General features: G+C 35.5%; 1 protein-coding gene across 3 annotated transcripts in view; it reads right to left on the bottom strand.

Annotated features, from left to right (window-relative positions):
• SRP54 (signal recognition particle 54) overlaps window positions 1-19,767 on the bottom strand; it is a 40,286-nt gene that overhangs the window by 16,092 nt on the left and 4,427 nt on the right. The window contains exons 2-9 of one of the 3 annotated variants that reach the window (XM_040476919.1): window positions 17,705-17,840; window positions 13,098-13,210; window positions 10,197-10,288; window positions 9,154-9,238; window positions 7,485-7,589; window positions 5,285-5,351; window positions 5,147-5,204; window positions 866-1,016 (exon numbers count right to left, since the gene is read on the bottom strand). In XM_040476919.1, the coding sequence (XP_040332853.1) occupies window positions 866-1,016; window positions 5,147-5,204; window positions 5,285-5,351; window positions 7,485-7,589; window positions 9,154-9,238; window positions 10,197-10,288; window positions 13,098-13,210; window positions 17,705-17,735 (702 nt within the window). In that variant the 5' untranslated portion in view covers window positions 17,736-17,840. Of the gene's footprint in view, window positions 1-865; window positions 1,017-5,146; window positions 5,205-5,284; window positions 5,352-7,484; window positions 7,590-9,153; window positions 9,239-10,196; window positions 10,289-13,097; window positions 13,211-15,568; window positions 15,680-17,704; window positions 17,841-19,767 lie in introns of those variants that run through there. The other 2 variants (XM_040476921.1, XM_040476920.1) reach the window with 2 other exon arrangements.

The following is a 19,767-nucleotide window of genomic DNA, read 5'->3' as shown; positions in this document are numbered from 1 at the left end:
TGGGCAAGTAAACTTTAAGATGTACGATAATTAAAATGAGATAGAGAGTATGAGTTTTGAGATGTGGGAGGCTTCTTTAGGTGGGGCAGCCAGGGGAGGTCTCTCTGGAGGTAGTAACGTTTTAGCTAAAGTGTGACCTGAATAAAGAGGAAAAAAGTTATGCAAAGATCTGGAGAAATCACATTCTAAGCAAAGGGAATAGCAAAAGTAAATCAGAGGAAAAAACACATAAGAGTAAGCACTAAAACCAATATTAATAAAACAGAGGTGAGGCTCTTTCCCTAAGCTCTGCTCAACTAGGTCAAAATAATGGCATGCCTAAAGAAAACCTCACTAGCATTAACCATTAACTAAAGAATCACTGCCAACTCTTCAATGGCAAAACATGGGTTCATGGGCAAAATATGTGCTACAGATTATTTACAAACCGCCTCTTCTCCCCAGATTATTTCCATCATAATTTTAAAGAGACACTAAATGATGATTAACATTTTTAAGTGCTTCATTTTGAAAATCTTTCAAAATCCATCTCAGGTAAATGTTCCAATTTAATTTACAGAAAGGAAATTCAACAGATATTAAAAGTTAATTCTAAACTTTTGTTTCTTATTTTTTCTTATATATACTAATAAGATAATTAAGAAAGGAAATTTTTGATACTTACTTATGAAAATTTCATACCTAGTTAGAGAAAATTAAGTCCTTACCATACAGATATATGTACCCAAAATAGAAATAAATTACTTGGAATCTATCATACAGGCAAAAAATAACTTATAAATTTACATGGATCATAAATTCAGTCAGGTTTTGCAATTAAGTTAACCAAAGTCCTTACAATGTTATTAAATTGAAAGCTACTTACTATAGCATTAGCGACTTGAAGCATTTCTTCAAACAAAGAGTCTTCCTGTTTATGGCGGCCACTTGTATCAACAATAATAATTTCAAAATTTTCATTTTTGAATTTGTCCACTCCTTCAGAGGCAATGATAACAGGATCCATTTCTGTATAGCTATTTAACAAGGACAAATGATTTAACAACCACAAGAGCAAAACTTATGAATACTAATAATTTGGAAACTGTTTCTACACCTTTAATGCATTCTGAAAAAGTCATAATGATCACAACTGCAATTTAGAATAACAATATCTAATAAATATTAAAAATAGCAAACAAAAAAAAAATAAAAATAGCAAACCACTTCTAGAGTATCATCAAGCAATATCCAGTTTTCCAATCACAAAATTCTACGTGATTCTGCCACGTCTTCTCTGAATGTGTTTTCCTCAGATACTTTTTATATTTTCGTAAATAAATGACTGAGTTAGTGTTTCACACGTTTTCCCATTTAACACCCTTTCTTAAGCATTTTATAAAACCATTATTCTTGTAAAACATGACTTTTAAGCTATATAGCATTCCATCATATGGCTACGCAATCATTTCTTGAATAAATGCCCTATTGTTGGTCATCTGAGGTTTTTTCAATTTCTTGGTATTAAAAACATAGTCAATATGAAGAGTTCATAATGTTGTTTCTTTGAAATTGTGATGACATATTCTTACAGCTTGAATTTGTATCAAATGATATGATAATTTGGACTTTTGTTTCTTCTTTGTTGATTTTGATGGGAGTTCTCTGTGCCTCTTGGATGTGGATGTCTGTTTCCTTCCCCAGATTAGGGAAGTTTTCAGCTATTACTTCCTCAAATAAATTTTCTGGCCCCTTTTCTCTCTCTTCTTCTGGTACTCCTATAACCTGAACGTTATTACATTTGATGGTAGGCTTTTGGCTCCTAAGAGGAAAATGTCTTCCATAAAATTTTAATTTCATTCCTATTTCACTACATTTTCACAATTCTCAAAACTCTTTTCAACTTGAAAATCAAGAAATGAAATCCCAAGGCTCCTGGGTGGCTCAATCAATTAAATGTCTGACTTTGGCTCAGGTTGTGATCTCACAGTTCATGAGTTCAAGCCCAGCGTTGGGCTCTCTGCTTGCCAGCACAAAGCCCACTTCAGATCCTCCATCTCCCTCTATCCCTCTCTCTCTCTCTCTCCATCTCAAAAATAAATAAACATTTAAATTAAAGAAAAAAAAAGAAACGAAATCCCATTTTAATTTTCACTGTTTTCAGTAGCGGCAATTTCTTATACAGATCAAAATTGTCAGATGAAAGGACATATGTTAAAAAAAGTTTTCCCCCTAAATTAACAATAAAAATCAGGTATGAAGGCATTTGATAAAAATATGTGTGAGATTTAAATGAAGAAAATTACTATATTTAAGGACATAAGTTTTTAAAGCAAAAATGACACAGTAGGTTTCTAAGCTAACTATACAAATACAGTAAAGATGTCAACTCTTCACTAAGTTGATTAATTGGTTTCAATGTACTTCCAATCAAAATCTTAAGAGAGATTTTTCTTTTTGGAACTTAATATGGAATTTTAAAATTTAATCTAGGAAAATAAGCAGGTGAGACTAGGCAAGAGAATGTTGGAAAAAAAATGTCATAAAACAGAATTACATTAAATAGTATATTATCTATTCCAGAATTATTAAGATCCCATTTTTTTTGTAAATGTGTTAACGAAGTATAATATATATATAGAAAAGCTGCACAAATTATAAACTCAGTGAATTTTCACAAAGCAAACACACCCAGATCAAAAAACAATAACCAGCACCACACTCCCTCCTAAGAGTAATCACAATCTGGTCATAAGATCTCATTTGTAATTAAAAAAAAAGACCCCACTTGTAATCAACTCTACAGTGGTCTACTGATATACAGGAAGATGCACTATTTTAAATGTTCATTTTGATGAGTTTTGACAAATTTACATATAACCACTACCACAAGAATCAAGGTACAAAGCACTGTAACACTCCATTTCAATTTCAAATTATCTTTCTGTGTGGTTGTTTGTACTGACATAGAAAAAAAGCACAGGTGGACACACTAAAAACTGGTAACTAGGAAGTGAAACTGTTAGTGCTTTCACTTCTTTAAAAGTTTTATGTGAAAGTTTTTTTTTAACACAGAACAAATGATAATATAACAAACAGTCCTACATGTACCACCCCCTAAAATAAATGTTAATATGTAAATTTAACAGCAGAGATGCAGTTCAAATTCTTCCTCAGTCTCACTCCCTTCAGTCCTCCCAGAGGAAACAATGATACACTAATACTTTACTCCACACATACATGATGTTTCTTAAGTTTGGCTCAGCAAAGTTTACATGAGCAAAGGAGAGATTATTTAATAAATGGTATTGAGAGAACTGTTTAAAAATGCTCTGGCTTTGGGGGTCCGTGGGTGGCTCAGTCAGTTAAGCATCCAACTCTTGATTTTGGCTCAGGTCATGATCTCAAAGTTTGTGAGATTGAGCCCTGCATCAGGCTCTGTGCTGACCATGTAGAGCCTGCTTGGGATTCTCTTGCATGCACTTTCTCTCCCTCTCTCTGCCTCCTCCCCTGTTCATGCTCACACGTGCTCGTACACCCTCTCTCTCACAAAATAAATAAGTAAGGGCGCCTGGGTGGCTCAGCCATTTAAGCGTCTGGCCTCTGATTTCAGCTCAGGTGAAATCTCACGGTTTATGAGTTTGAGTCCCACGTGCTGACCATGTGGAGCCTACTTGGGATTCTCTTTCTCTCTTCCTCTTTCTGTCCCTCCCCTCCCTCGCAAAAAAAAAAAAAAAAAAAAGATAAACTTTAAAAGAAAATGGTTTGGCTTTGGCCAATAGTTCAAGTAATTATCAGCTAAATTGTTTACAAATTTTGAACCCTAAAGATAAAATTTTACTATTCCTTGATTTTTTTATCCCTTGATTTTTAAATCTATATTAGAAACCATTCTTATCCTAAAAAGATAAAATTCCTAACATTATTCTTTAATCTACCTGTAAGACATTATCATAAAAAAACTGAAAGGAGGGGTGTCTGGGTGGCTCAGTCGGTTAAGCGGCCGACTTCAGCTCAGGTAATGATCTCACAGTCCGTGAGTTCGAGCCCTGCGTCGGGCTCTGTGCTGACCGCTCAGAACCTGGAGCCTGTTTCGGATTCTGTGTCTCCCTCTCTCTCTGACCCTCCCCCATTCATGCTCTGTCTTTCTCTGTTTCAAAGATAAATAAACGTTAAAAAAAAAAATTTAGGGGCGCCTGGGTGGCGCAGTCGGTTAAGCGTCCGACTTCAGCCAGGTCACGATCTCGCGGTCCGTGAGTTCAAGCCCCGCATCGGGCTCTGGGCTGATGGCTCGGAGCCTGGAGCCTGTTTCCGATTCTGTGTCTCCCTCTCTCTCTGCGCCTCCCCCATTCATGCTCTGTCTCTCTCTGTCCCAAAAATAAATAAAAACGTTGAAAAAAAAATTAAAAAAAAAAATTTAATAAAAATAAATAAATAAATAAATAAATAAAACTGAAAGGAAAAAAATTTAAATAAAGAATACATGGAAAGTGAAAGTTCGTTCGCATTTCTGGCCAGCCAAAAAGTAGAAGGCAGTGACTAACAAAATGATATCATTCATTTAATTACTTCAAAGTTTAGCTTCTTTAAACTTTCTTTCTAAGGGTATAATAAACCATTTATATTAATAATGTTAAAAAAATGCTATCCTCTCAAAAAGTCCTAAAATCAATCTAGACTTGATTTTTTTCATCAATCATTCTAACATGTATAAACTACCTACCTGAACTACTGTATCAAATGAAGGACAGCAATGATCAGAATCTCTGAGTTAATGACAAATTATAAGCTATTTTAAGATGTTCAAACACAACTTTTTAAAATTATGTACTAAAGAAACAGTATGGAATTCACCAGTGTGTATTTAATCAAGGAATGCTTCAGATAGGTCTTAAAAGAAACAACAGGAATAGGGAAGCAAGTCAGAAGGCATGCAAGGCAGGATGGTAAATACAGGCAGAATTATGAACTAAATAATGTCCACTCTGATCTATAAGGCTGGATCAGAAGAGTCATGGTACAATAATAAAAGATAATTTATTAATTATACCCTACTTAGTTCCAGAAAGATTTAAACTTCTAAGTAAATATTAAAAAGTGTCACAACATGGCATAAAATAAAAACTTAGAGAAGACATGAGTATCAAAATAAAAACCAGAAACCCACCTTCCATAGAATGGAATTCTTGCTTTGGTAGCATTCTGTTTTAGTTGGTCAAAAGCTCCTATAAAATAAAGAATTAATGAGTTCTCAGACTTGAAAATAAAAATTACAGAGAACGGTTTTCAAATTTCAACACATTACCTGCTCTGAATGTGTCTGCACATATCAAACAGGTCTTCCAACCTTTCCTCTGGTAATAATATGCTAACTGGGAAAATAAGATTTAAAAAATACAATATCAATAAATACAAATTATTATACACAAAATACTTTTGTTTACTCTTGTTATTTACTTAAGGATTGAAGTAAAACTGCTCATATTCTCCTAAGAGTCGTAGTATTACATTTTTAACAGTTTTAATTTTAATTTCAGTTAGTTACCAGTATAATATTAGTTTCAGGTGTATAATACAGTGATTCAACACTTCCATACAACACCCGGTGCTCATCACAGCAAGCGCATTCCTTAATCCCCATCACCTATTTTGCCCATCACCCCACCTACCTCCCCTCTGATAACCATCAGTTTGTTCTCTATAGTTTAAAGAGTCTGTTTCTTTTTTCTTTAAGTTTCTTTATTTTTGAGAGAGAGAGAGAGAGAGAGAGCGTGAGCAGGGGAGGGGCAGAGAGAGAGGGAGAGAGAAAGGTAGAATTCCAAGCAGGCTCCGCACTGTCAGTGCAGAGCCTGACACAGGGCTCAATCTCACAAATCATGAGATCATGACCCAAGCCAAAATCAAGAGTTGGACACTTAAACGACTGAGCCACCCAGGCACCCTAAGAGTCTGTTTCTTTGTCTCTCTTTTCTTTTTCCCCTTGCTCACATTTGTTTTCTTTCTTAAATTCCACATGAGTGAAATCATATAGTATTTGTCTTTCTCTGACTTATTTCACTTAGCATAATACTCTCTAGCTCCACTCATGTCATTTCATTAATTTTTTTGATGTTTATTTTTGAGAGAGAGAGAAAGACAGAGTGCAAGAGGGACAGAGAGAGAGGGAGACACAGAATCCAAAGCAGGCTCCAGGCTCTGTCAACACAGAGCCTGACGCAGGGCTCGAACTCAAGAACCTTCAGATCATGACCTGAGCTGAAGCTGGACACTTCGACTAAGCCACCCAGGCACCCCCATCCATATCATTTCAAATGGCAAGATTTCATTCTTTTTTATGGCCGAGTAACATTCCATTATATATATATATATATACATACACACACACACACACACACACACACACACACACACACGTATATATTCCATTTCATTATATATATTATATTCTATTATATATAATATATATATTATATATTATATTCTATTATATAATATATATATTATACGTTATATATATAATATATATACATATGTACACACACCACTATTATTACATTTTTGAACACAGCAAACATTCCATTATATATATATACACACGTATATATTTATATTTATATACACACACCACTATTACTTTTTTTAAATGTTTATTTCTGAGACAGAGAGAGAGACAGAGCATGAGTGGGGGAGGGGCAGAGAGAGAGGGAGACACAGAATCCGAAGCAGGCTGCAGGCTCTGAGCTGTCAGCACAGAGCCCGACGCAGGGCTCGAACCCACAAACCATGAGATCGTGACGTGAGCCGAAGTCAGTCGCTCAACTGACTGAGCCACCCAGGCACCCCTACATTTTTGAACATGGCGAATTTGCTAAAGAGTTTAAATTCTAACTGCCATACAGTAACATTCAAAGGACATAAAATGATCAAGCAATAATTACCATAGTGAAAAATACTAACTACTATTAATGTTAAGTAAAAATAAATAATAGAATCCTCTAAGAAATAATCCTTTTTTCTTTTTTTATAGACTATAACATAGTTGAGGCTTGTGAAACAAAATCCGGTAAAAAACTTGAGGCATTTAATTCTGAAGAAAGAGGTGGTATAATGAATTAAAAATTAGTAGAAGGATATGCAAAATAAAGATCTATGATTATGTTGGGGGGGGGGACACTGTGAAAAGAGAGCCTGGAACCACAGGAGATAAGCTAAACTTTCCATGTTCTCTTCTCCAAAAATCATATCCTCATGTCCTTGAAGTACAGGAACAGTCTCTTTGGTAAAAGAAACAGGATAGCTATGTAGAAGTCTACGATTCTTATAAAAAGCAATCACAATCTGGGATTCTTTCTTCTTACCGTACAAAAAGCTATTACAAAAAAATAATAAGACACATCAAATAACACAAAATTGTAAAGCGAGCATTCTAGCCTGGCTTTAACATAAAACTTGATATATACAAACATATATGTTCCATGACTTTTTTAAAACTAAGTATAATTTACCTTTGAACATGTTGTTGTTTTACCACTCCCTTGCAATCCAACAAACATGATCACATTCTGTTTTCCTTTAGTGGGTGTCCATGCTTTAACTCCAGGGTCTACAAGCTATGTACCAGAAATAAATTAATAAGATTGGGTTAACATATGCTTACATTCAAAACCCCTATCGCCACAACTTCTAAATTGTAAAAATAATTTTAAGGCACTTTGGTATAAAAGGCAACCATAATCCTACCATTCCCATAAAACTTGACTATTTCCCTATTTTGCCTACAGAGGCAAATTTTCCATTTTAGATTCTAGATAAAAAGCAAACTGGAAATAATGTGAGGAATCCTACAGAGTTTAGAGATCAGACCTGGGTTTGCCACTAACTAGCTGTCTCACTTTTCTCAACTACAAATGAAGAAGCATGACTGGATAAATTCTCTGACCTCATTTACGTCTGAATTTCTTTTTTTATTTATTAGTCCATAAGAAACCAAAGGAATAAATGAAACTACTCACACAATAAATGGAAAAATACTAGAAGACCACTAGCAGACATCTGTTGCTCTAAAAAAAGTTTTTATAGTTCCTTCCTTTTCTCCCCCTACCACTGAACCTATATCTGTTTTTTTTAATGTTTATTTATTTTTGAGAGAGAGAGACAGAGCACAAGCAGGGGAAGGGCAAAAAGAGAGGGAGACACAGAATCCAAAGCAGGCTCCAGGCTCTGAGCTGTCAGCACAGAGTCCAAAACGGGGCTCGAACCCACGGACTGTGAGATCATTACCTGAGCTGAAGTTGAACGTTCAACCAACTGAGCCACCCAAGTGCCCCTATTTATTTTTTCTTTTTTTTTTTTTTTTTTTGAGAAAGTGAGAGAGAGTGAGAGTGAGAGAGAGACAGACAGAGAGCACAAGAGGAGCAGAAGGAGTAGGGGTAGGGGGAGAGAGAGAAAGACAGAATCTTAAGCAGACGCCATGCACAGCATGGTGCCCAATGGGGCTCAATCTCCCAACCATGAGACCATGACCTGAGCCAAAATCAAGAGTCAGATGCTTAACTGATTGAGTCACCCAAGTGCCCCAAGACCCATATATATTTTTTAAAGCTCTAAGATTCTCACCTTAATTTTCATGACCACGGAAGCAAAATCAGTTCTAAGGTGATACAAAGTAATAGGCTATATTTACCACTTGCAAAATAAAATTTCACCAATTGCTCATAATCTAAGCAAGAGTTGGGATATTTGGTCTTTTCAAAGGGAATTCTGTAAACAATGAACAGTTCAGAAAAGAAGACTTGTCAAGAGTGACTTTCCATACAAAAGTAAGACCAATAAGGTAAAACCTGATGCTAAAGAAGATAAACTCAAGAGAGGCCCTTCCATCCATTAATCTGTAGTGCAGTTTTACTTTTTTGTAACCTGGCTTTGGGAATTGTTGCAGGAATAGTACTGGCCTTTCATATCTATACTCAGAACTTTGTATTCAGAAAAGTCAATAATAAACATAGGCCCCTTTAGAAAAGTTAATAATCTTTCCGTTAATATTTTTAATACAGATGAATATTCTATAAAAATGTAAGTAAGTATTCTGAAATAATATTCTTGTTCGCATTGCTAATGTATTTTTACCCACTGAGGTCTACAGAGAATCACAGCACAATCCTGATATACTCTTACCTTCACAAGTTCTTTAAATACAGCGTGCTGAATCATTTTTCTTTTGTTAAGACCAGATGCCATCTCTTCAAGATCAATAGCAGACCTTCATGATGATGGTTATTTGTGGGTAGGAGAGAAAAGCCAGTTAAGACGTTCTGAAAAAAAGTTTCTGCTCCAGAGAATGTAAAAATATTCAATCATTCACATTAGTAGCCCTCTGATTAACATGCATATAATTACCACAGATTTATAAGTCTATATCTTAAAAAACTGATCAGGAAATATTAGACGCAAGACTGGTTAGTTTTTCAAGGTTTTTTTTTTTTTTTTAAGTCTAAATATTAATTTGTCCTCATATCACCACAAAGTATTAATTTTATTTACTTATTTTTACATATATACTTTATACATCTTTACACCCAGCAGAAAATAGGATTATTTTCTCTAATTCTAAATGTGTAAATGCCAGCAGTTCTACATTCATTACCCAGTCTAACAGTATGAAAAGGAAAGATGGCCTGGACATGACAAGGGCGAGGATTCAAGAAGTTAAGTGAGGTGCCTGTATTACTCTATGAGCCCTGCCCCAGTCAGTGCCTTTCCCAGTGAACACAGTAACTGAGATGACACACATTACTCCTTCATTCAAATACGGACAGAAAATCAAAAAGGAGAGCAAGAAATGAATACAATTCTCCAATAATGAAGGAAGCTCATTAATGTCATCTTAAGCCTGAAAAGGATAAACTGGCACCACTTTTGTATGAAGAATTGTTAAAAGGCTTTTATATCGAAACACTATACTGTATATGATTGAATCCATCCAAATAAAGGAGTAAAATGGAAAGAAATCCATAATTAAATGAAAGCCACATGTAGTTTATTCTTTGAAACATCATTATGGAAACATACTATAAATACAGTCTTGCAACATATGAGTTCTATTCTTTTCAAATGCTTAAAGCAGAAACATTTCTTGATATAGCAGACTTTTCTGGTTAGCTCATCTCAGTAAACTAAATTCAGTTTTGCCTGCTTTTTACCTGATTAATTTAACTTACTTTACATTTTCTCTTAGTTGCTTCACTAGTTTAATATTAACATCTGCTTCCAATAATGCTGTACATACTTCTTTTAGCATAGCATTTAATACCTGCAAATAAATAAATACATAAAAATTTAACACAACCCCCCAAAAAAGTTTAACACTCCCCGTGTATCATTTCAATCTTATAAAAACAATGGCTGATTACTCATCATATACTACCATAACTTAATAAAAATAATACTACACTATTATAGGAAAAAAAGTTTTTCAATTAGCCTTAGAAAGAGCATTTTATCAAATGTCTAATCATGTTGTCAAAATAAGACATTCTATTTAGTTTTATTCAACCAAATATTATCACAATTTTATTCCTATATTAACATAACAGTAGTAAAGACTTTTTCTTTAAGCCAAAGAAAGTTACTACGCAAGAGATGCTGCTATTGAACACCTTCTGTGGCTGATACACAGCACTTTATATTCACTATATCTGCTTAATTGCACTACCATGGAGGAAAATATAACAACAACAACAAAAAATAACCAAGTCTGACCTAGCAGTCTTACTATTTCCACTCAGAGCAGAGGAACAAAGTTGAAAAGAAAACTATCCTCCATTGATAACTCACTATCAGGGCACCTGGGTGGTTCAGTCGGTTAACCGCCCCACTTGATTTTGGTTCAGGTCATGATCTCATGGTTTGTGACTTTGAGCCATGCATCAGGCTCTATGCTGGGAGCCTGCTTGGGTTTCTCTCTCTTTCACTCTCTCTCTCTGCCCCTCCCCCGCCCACACTCTGTCTCTCAAAATAAATAAACATTGAAAAAAAATAAAAAAAAAACTATCATATATTTGCTGAGTTACAAGGCCAGTTAAAAGGTCACAAACTATAAAGTCTTAAAAAAGGTGAGGCCTTTGTTGCTCATGTAAATAAGTGTTTACACACTAAACTGTAAGCTCCATGAGGACAGGGATTCTGTAGTCTATTCTGTCACTGCCAAATCCCTGGTGCCAGCAAAAATGTATTCCTTGGGGCACCTGGCTGGCTCAGTCAGTGGACGGTGTGATGCTCAATCTCAGGCTGTGGGTTTGAGCTCCACACTGGGTACAGAGATGACTCAAACATAAAATCTTTAAAAAAAAATGTAGTCCCTCAAATCTTCTTGAATGAATTCCCATCTTCAACTCACTTCGTACATCCTACAGAGGCTTATCAGATCTATCTCTCACTAAAAGGGCCTGATAAAAATGGAACTGATCTTTCATTAGAGGGATTTCTTCTTGTTAATTCCCTAGCAGCACAGTACTAGGAACAGAGAAGTTTGCTAATTCAAGCAGTAGCTTTAACTCTACTTCCCACTAAGCTCTTTTCCCTGGTTTCTTTTTTTCTCCACTATAAACATAAAAAGCATAAAGGTTACACAATAGGGAAAACTGTTTTGAAAGCTGTTGTTTTATTTATTCTGAATTCCAAAGACTAAACAATGGTTTTAATTATTAGAAAAAGCACTGGATGAGGAATTAGAAAAAACACACTAATCCTGGTTCTTCCAATAAATAAACATGTGAAACTGACTTTCTGTTGCTGTTAACTAAAAGGCTGGACTAGCTAAATTCAAAGATGGTCCCAAAATTATTCAATTCCATTAGCTTATTAAAATATTGATAACAAATTCTGCATTAGAATTTCTTCCCAGTGAGCACTGAGTAATGTACAGAAATACTGAATCACTGTATTATACACTGTATTGAACTAATATAGCACTGTTTGTTAACCACACTGGAATTAAAAATTTTTTTAATTAAAAAAAAAAAGAATTTTTTTTTCAAACTTCCAAGTTAGAAAGTACTTTTCATCTATTATTTCATTTGATCCTTAAAACCATCTTATAAGGTAAGTGCTTTTTTCTTATTTTATACATTAAAGAATCTGAAGTTGACTTGCCCAGATTTCTATCACAAGCTACTAAGTAGGTCACTAAACAAGGTCTTCTAAAACCAAATTCAGTACTCTCCCATTGGTACCACAAAATATAAAGTACACTTGTGGACTCTCATCTTTTTTCAATTCACAAATCATTAAGACACAAGACATGGGGGGAAAAAGAAAGAAATATTTTAAGAATTTTTTTTAATATATATTTTTTTATTTTAGAGAGAAAGGGGGGCAGAAGAGGAGACAGAGAGGGAGGGTGAAAGAGAGAGAGAATCTTAAGCAGACTCTATGATCAAAACGACTAACACACTCTGCATGGAGCCAACAGGGGGTCCTGAGACCCTGGGACCATGACCTGAGCTGAAATCAAGAGTTGGATGCTCAAATTTCTGAGCCACCCAGACACCCCCAGAAAGACATATTTTAAACTTAAAACAAGAAAGCCAGGAGGAAGAGTATTTCAGACACCATACAAGGAATCAGCTTACAAAATCTCTAAAACAACTGAGTGAAGATTTCAGAGAAAATGAATCAAAGTAGACAAAATAAAAATACTAGCCTTTAACAAGAATGCTAAGTAGAAGTCAAAGAGAAAAAGGTGAGACACACACACATGCCTAGCCAAGAAAAAAGAAGCAGGACAATGAAGTTTTAGGCCTATGTCAAGAGACAAAGCAAAAGTGTATCTCCAGACCTAAGCCCTTTTTTAAAACATAAAATGTATGTCATTTTTACATGTTAGTGAAGGTTCGGTTTTTTGTTGTTGTTGTTTCTTTTCTTATAATTCTTTATAGCAAGTTAAACAGTAAGACGGTCAACTCAATAAAAGACACTAACTAGTGTCTTCAGTTTTAAGTGTTTACCTACAATGATTAAATCTACAACAGAACAAATATAAACAGAGAGATTACTAATAATTCACCTCCCCAATGCTAGTAATGATGTGCTATCACATGCATTTCACATATTTTACATACCTCTTCATTGATAATGGTGGCATTGCTCAATGAGCGTAATGCTGATGTTATTTTTCTTCCAAGGTCTGCTAGTACCATCTTGAAGGCTTTGGTAGAGGTGATTACAAGAAAATCTAGGAAAGAAAAAATTAAATAAAAACATTTGAAAATAATCAATACCGGTTCCCATAACTGGAGACTTCTAAAAAAGAGTATTTAAATTCAAATAAAGTACTTCAGTCTTCAGATACTGTAACCTTGGGGTGCCTGGGTGGCTCAGTCAGTCGAGTGTCCGACTTTGACTCAGGTCATGATCTCATGGTTCCTGAGTTCAGGATGCACATAGGGCTTGCTGCTGTCAGTGCAGAGCCCGCCTCGGATCCTCTGTCTCCCTCTCTCTCCGTCCCTGTCCCTCCCTGGCTTGTGTTCTCTCCCTCTCAAAAATAAACAAACATTAAAAAAAATAGATACTGTGGGACACCTGGGTGGCTCAGTCGGTTAAGCGTCCGACTTCGGCTCAGGTCATGATCTCACCGTCTGTGAGTTCGAGCCCTGCATCGGGCTCTGTGCTGACCGCTCAGAGCCTGAAGCCTGTTTCAAGTTCTGTGTCTCCCTCTCTCTCTGACCCTCCCCCGTTTATGCTCTGTCTCTCTCTGTCTCAAAAATAAATAAACGTTAAAAAAAATTAAAAAAAAATAGATACTGTAACCTCAACCTCTATAGCCTCAATCTGCCACTTCAATATAGGCATGCCCAAAAGCTAAACCTACCACTTGATGATGTATACCTAATTGGAATATTTTATACAAATCAGCAAATTTAACCTATCAGATAATATGCTTTGAGGAAATGATGGTATGATCTCAAATCTGGAGATACATTTGAACATGGACATTTTGAACATACATTTGAATATGAGAAAGAGAAAGAAAAGGGGATTTCCACCCAGAAATATTGTCTAATTTATCACATAAAAAGACTTTTGTAAACTATTTTGATTCATGCTCTAAGCCAAAAAAAAAAAAAAAAAAGTTTTAATTAATAGGACACCTAACTTTTCACACACATTATATTAGCTCATCTTACTCTTCTAATAACCAAGGAAAGAGGTATATTACTAATCTTCCCATTTTAAAGCTGTTCTTGATTCCCCAACTCTGAAACAAGATAACCTCAAAGACCCTATCCAGCTCTAAAACGTTACAGTTTTATAAAGTATGCAGATATACCCATTACACTTAAGTCCTATGCAAGGATTTATGGACGGTAAGCAAGCAAGCACGACAGGTGGTCCCTGGCCTCAAGTTGCTTATCCACTAGCTGGTAAAACAAGGCACATGAATGAATGGCAAAATAAATACTAAGGGAAGTCCTCTTGCCTGACTGCCTTTGAACCGGGACATTGGCTTTTTCCTACCTTCAGGCTCAAACAAAACATCAGCTCTTCCTGGGTCTCAAGCCCGCCAGCCTTTTTAGACTGGAACTACACCACTGGCTTAGCTCTCCTAGGTGTCCAGCTTGCCAAGTTGAAGGATTTTGGGGCTTAATTAGCCTCCATGATCACATGAACCATTTATTATTCCTTATAGTAAGTCTCTTTTTATATATGTGTGTATATATATAAATGTGTGTATAAACATACACACATATATACACATATATGTAAATACACACACATATCCTATTGTTTTTGTGGAGACCTTTAATAACACCAGTAAAGTATGAGTTCAAAGTTAGTAATGAAACTTTATGATCAATGGCCAATGATTATTTCTATAAAAATTCTAAGCAAGAAAAAACAGGCTCAAGGAGACAGAACAGGCTGTACAGAGAAGTTTGAATGTGAATTTGATCCTGAAATATAGGTAGAACATGGGCAGGTGGAAAAGAAGACAAAAAGGAATTTGAAGATGATATGGCATAAGCAGAAATTGAGACATGGAAAAGCCTGGGACATACTTACAACTTACATATACATATGTATGGACTTGTAGATTATTAAATATGCATTATTTAGGAGACAGTAAATTATATATTCTAGTCAGACAGTGGGCTATCTAATTAAAAGGAAATGCAGTTAGTAAAGGGCTCTGAAACCACGTTAAAAAGTGTCAATTATCTGGTATAAATAAGTACTATCAGCAGAAAAGTTCATTTGTTCAAAACAATTTAGTAACTCTTCTGAATTAATCCAATCTAATATAGTCAACCAAGATAATCTAGACTAGATCCTACATAGAGAGTATACAGGAGCTTAAAAATAAGAGAAACCGAAGGACAAAATTGCTGACTCATTCAACATCCAGAAAGCGGAGATGAGGGGAGTCAAAAGAAGCAGGAAAGGAAACGCACTCAAGGACTTATCACTGGCAAAGAGATATTCCAGGTTGAGCTCCAGATTAAACACTACACTTCCACTCACATAAAATTAGGTAATTTAGAACCTAAAAAATTACTAACAATACTTGATGGAATTGAAAACAATTGCTTACCATAACTTGTTTACAATTACATGGTTACTTCACCTAAAAGACCAACTACTTCATAGAAAAGAGCCAGCACTTTTTGTTTCTTCTCCCATACTCCTTATACTATTATTGCTTAAGTAAATATTCTTGAGGTAAAAAGTAAGAGCCAGATGTTTCAGTTCATCTCCTTTACCACTGTGCTACCAGGAGAGATATAATCCTAATTATGACACCACAATTTACTTTTTTAGAGATCATGTCATAAACATGTCATCCTCCATTTTAAAAAGCTATACTAGTTAACTAAAATAAACCTATTTCCCATATTGGCCAGATCTTTTTTAAAAAGCTTGTTAAGTTTCCTTTCCTTTTTTAAAAAAAATTTTGAGAGAAAGAGAGCAAGCAGGGAAGGGGGGGCGGGCGGGGGTGGGGAGCGGACAGAGGAACCGAAGCAGGCTCTGTGCTGTCAACAGAAAGCCCGGTGCCAGGCTGGAACTCATGAACTGTGAGATCACAACCTGAGCCAAAGTCGGATGCTCAAACAAATAAGCCACCTAGGCACCTCCGTGAATTTTCTAATACATTTTTCCTTATGTAAGTACTTATTGGCAGCACATTTTCTTACACATTTGACTGATTATAAAAACCTGCATTTCAGTAGAGGAATAATGATACCTAATAGTACCTTTTATTTATATAGTATTTCCTCTGCAATTTCCAAGGATATGTTTGTGAAAACTCCGGTATTAGAATTCTGCTCAAAACCTCAATGCCTTCCTATTTCATGCAGAGATAAAGTCTTCAAAATGGACTGTCAGGCACTCCCAAACACACACACACACACTCAGTTTTAATCACATGGACCTCCTTGCTGTTGATGCTGCACTATACCACCTCAGGACCTTTGTACTGGCTGGCATGCTCTTCCTCTGGCCCACATGGGTAAGACAGCTCCCTCCCCCATCTCCTTCAGGTGGTTGTCCAGACGCAGTTTCTCAGTGAGGCTTTCCCTAACCACTTGTTTAAAATCACAATCTGCCTTCTCTTTATTTTTCTCATCATTCCACTACCAACTGACATATGATTTACTCACACTGTGCTCTATATCCCCCAACTGAAATATAAGCTGCATGAGGGCAGGGACTTTTCCCCCTTTTGCTCTCCCTATGAGCTCACTGCTTTATGTATCCTCAGAGTTATGTATTGAAAATGAACTTTACAAATGAAAACATTTAAGACTTTAGGAATAAAGCAAGACTAGGGATCCAAAGTCATGAAAGGCCTTTCAAGTATCTCCTTTAAGACGACTAAAATAAACCAGTGAAGATAAGATGATAAATTAAAAAAAGTCAATGACCTATGTAATTGATATTGTACAATTAATACTCATTTGCCATCACTTATTATAACTTTTTAGAATTTCTCTAAAAAATTTCCAACAAGATTCTTAAAAATGACCTTCACCTTGATCTTATATGCACACTAAAATGCAAAACATCTTTTTTAATGTTACTAGCTAACCCTATATCTCAAATTAGAGTAATTTACAATTCAAGAACACTCCCTCAAAATTCTCTTGTTCAACTAAAAAGATTTACAGAAGTAAAGCAGTGTGTGCTAGAACTTCACAAAAAAGGAATCTCTACTTAGATGAGGCTATTGGAAAGGTAAGGGTAAATTACCGTATAGTATTTCATTCAATTTAACATCTATTATCTCATTCCACCCTCACAACAATTTTATGATACAAGCAGGTTAGGGAATGGCTCTTCCCTAGGAAAAAAAAAAAAAAAAAAGGCAAAATGACTTCCCACAGTCCCTTGGCTACTCAGTCTTAGGCCCTATAGTATGAATGATGCTTTAAAAAATAGGGTTGAATGCCCCTGCTGGCAAACTCCAGGGTCAAATTTGTTGCTATATTACAACAGAGGAAATCGTCTTTTGAAAGCAAAAATGCACACTCTTCTCCATGGCAGAATAACTGCAATGTCCAGAAAGAACTGATGAGGACCACTGCAATCAGATGTGTGAGGACGGAGCTTCATCTGAGTCACATGTTCTGACAAGAATCTGACTAGGAGTTGGATAGTGAGGTGATGGAAACAGGCTCAAGTCTGGGTGCCCTCATAAGGCAAGCACAAGGCCAAGTATCATACTTACCTGCTGCAGTGTGAAGTACTGGAAAGAGCATGGGCTTTGGAGTCTGACAGACTTGGATTCAAACCCAGCTCTGTTACATACTGGCTGAGTTACTGTGGGCAAGTTACTTAATCTCTCTGAGCCTCACTTTCCTCACCTGCAAAATGGAGATAATACCATTATCAAGATAGTGACCCTGAAGGGATGTTGTGAGGGTTAAATGAGACAATAAATACAAAACTTCCTTGTTTTCTTGAATAACACCAACTGGCTCTCCCTATATTTTCATCCGAAGTGTAAGTAAACTAGAAATTTTCTTTTTTTTTTTATTTTTTTAATTTTTTTTTAAATTTTTTTTTTCAACGTTTATTTATTTTTGGGACAGAGAGAGACAGAGCATGAACGGGGGAGGGGCAGAGAGAGAGGAAGACACAGAATCGGAAACAGGCTCCAGGCTCCGAGCCATCAGCCCAGAGCCCGACGTGGGGCTCGAACTCACGGACCGTGAGATCGTGACCTGGCTGAAGTCGGACGCTTAACCGACTGCGCCACCCAGGCGCCCCTAAACTAGAAATTTTCTTAAAAACCTTACCCTACTAAGTTTCCTATCCCATTACCTAGGAACCACCCCAGGAATCTTTAATGCCAATTATATGTTCCTGTAATTCTATTATTCAACAGAAGCTGGAGTATCCAAACAGCCACTTTATATTATTTATAAACAATTATAAATATGCCTGCCAGAACCTTGCCTGATCTGAGATTTTATAAACAGATCCTAATGACTAGAGATTTCAAATCCTATTACAATGAAAATCCCTATAAAAAACTTATTTTTAGCCCTAGTCAGTGACTAACTTATTGGATCAGTATTAGACTAAAAAACTAAATAAATATATTATTAGTAGTAAATATCTTTAGAAAATTTACTTCTACATTATATACATTTCCATAAATTAGTCAATAGCCCAAACCAAAACTTGCTTTCCTAACTATAATACTAAATATATGGATATATAAATTGTGTATGTCATATGTATTCACATTCTAGGATAACAGAAAAGTAAATTTATTTAACAAAGTGGACTATCTATTTTATCTGCTAAAATTATTATATTTGAATAACCAACAATATAATGTTAATTATGACTTTTAAATTTGTGGATATTTTTTCATACTGAATCTTGGTCCTCCAAGGAAATAATTCATAATAGTTTATGTTTTGTGATTACAGGAGGATATGTGTTCACTGTAAAAATTCAAACATTACAGAAACACTAAAGGCAGAAAATGTCATTCCCCTAATCTTACACCCTCTTGTCCCCTGATAACCACCAGTAACAATTTAGTACATGTTCCTACAGATTTTATTTTCTATGCATATAAGTGGGGCAAGTTTTCTCAAGAATTATGATTTGGGGTAATGAAAAGGGAAGCAGTAATGAGGGAAATTCTTTTGTAAACATGCTCGCTAATGTTAAAAACATGCTTAAATGCAAAAGACAGAATACAAAACTGTATTTATTGTATAATCCATTTTTATCTATAAAAAAATATCAAAAAATAACATTAGCCTCCAGGGAAATGCAAATCAAAGGCACACTCAGATACTACTCCACACACAATAGGATGGCTATAGTCAAAAAGATATAACAAGTGTTGTTCTGAATGTGGAGAAATCAGAACCTTCATGTACTGTTGGTGGGGATGTAAAATGGTACAGCCCGTTGGAAACAATTTGGGCAATTCCTCAGAATGTTGAACACAGGGTTACTACATATGACCCAGCAATTCCACTCCTAGGTACAAGCCAAGAGAAAGTAAGATACATCCAAACAAAAATTTGTACATAAATGGTCATTGGCAGCATTATTCACTCTAGCCAAAAAGTAGAAAGAACCCAAACATCCCTCAACTGATGAGTGGGTAAAAATAATGTGATATATCCATAAAATGGAATATTTGATAATAAAAAGAAATGAACACAGCAAAGAAAACAATCAACCAAACTAACAGGCAATGCGAGAAGATCTTTGCAAATGACATATCAGATAAAAGGTTAGTTTCCAAAATCTATAAAGAAT

The sequence above is a fragment of the Herpailurus yagouaroundi genome, unplaced genomic scaffold (assembly GCF_014898765.1).
Source record: "Herpailurus yagouaroundi ecotype Mexico unplaced genomic scaffold, PumYag 141, whole genome shotgun sequence".
Classification (NCBI taxonomy): domain Eukaryota; kingdom Metazoa; phylum Chordata; class Mammalia; order Carnivora; family Felidae; genus Herpailurus; species Herpailurus yagouaroundi.
Note: the sequence above shows the minus strand (reverse complement) of the source record. Positions and strands in the feature narration are given on the sequence as shown.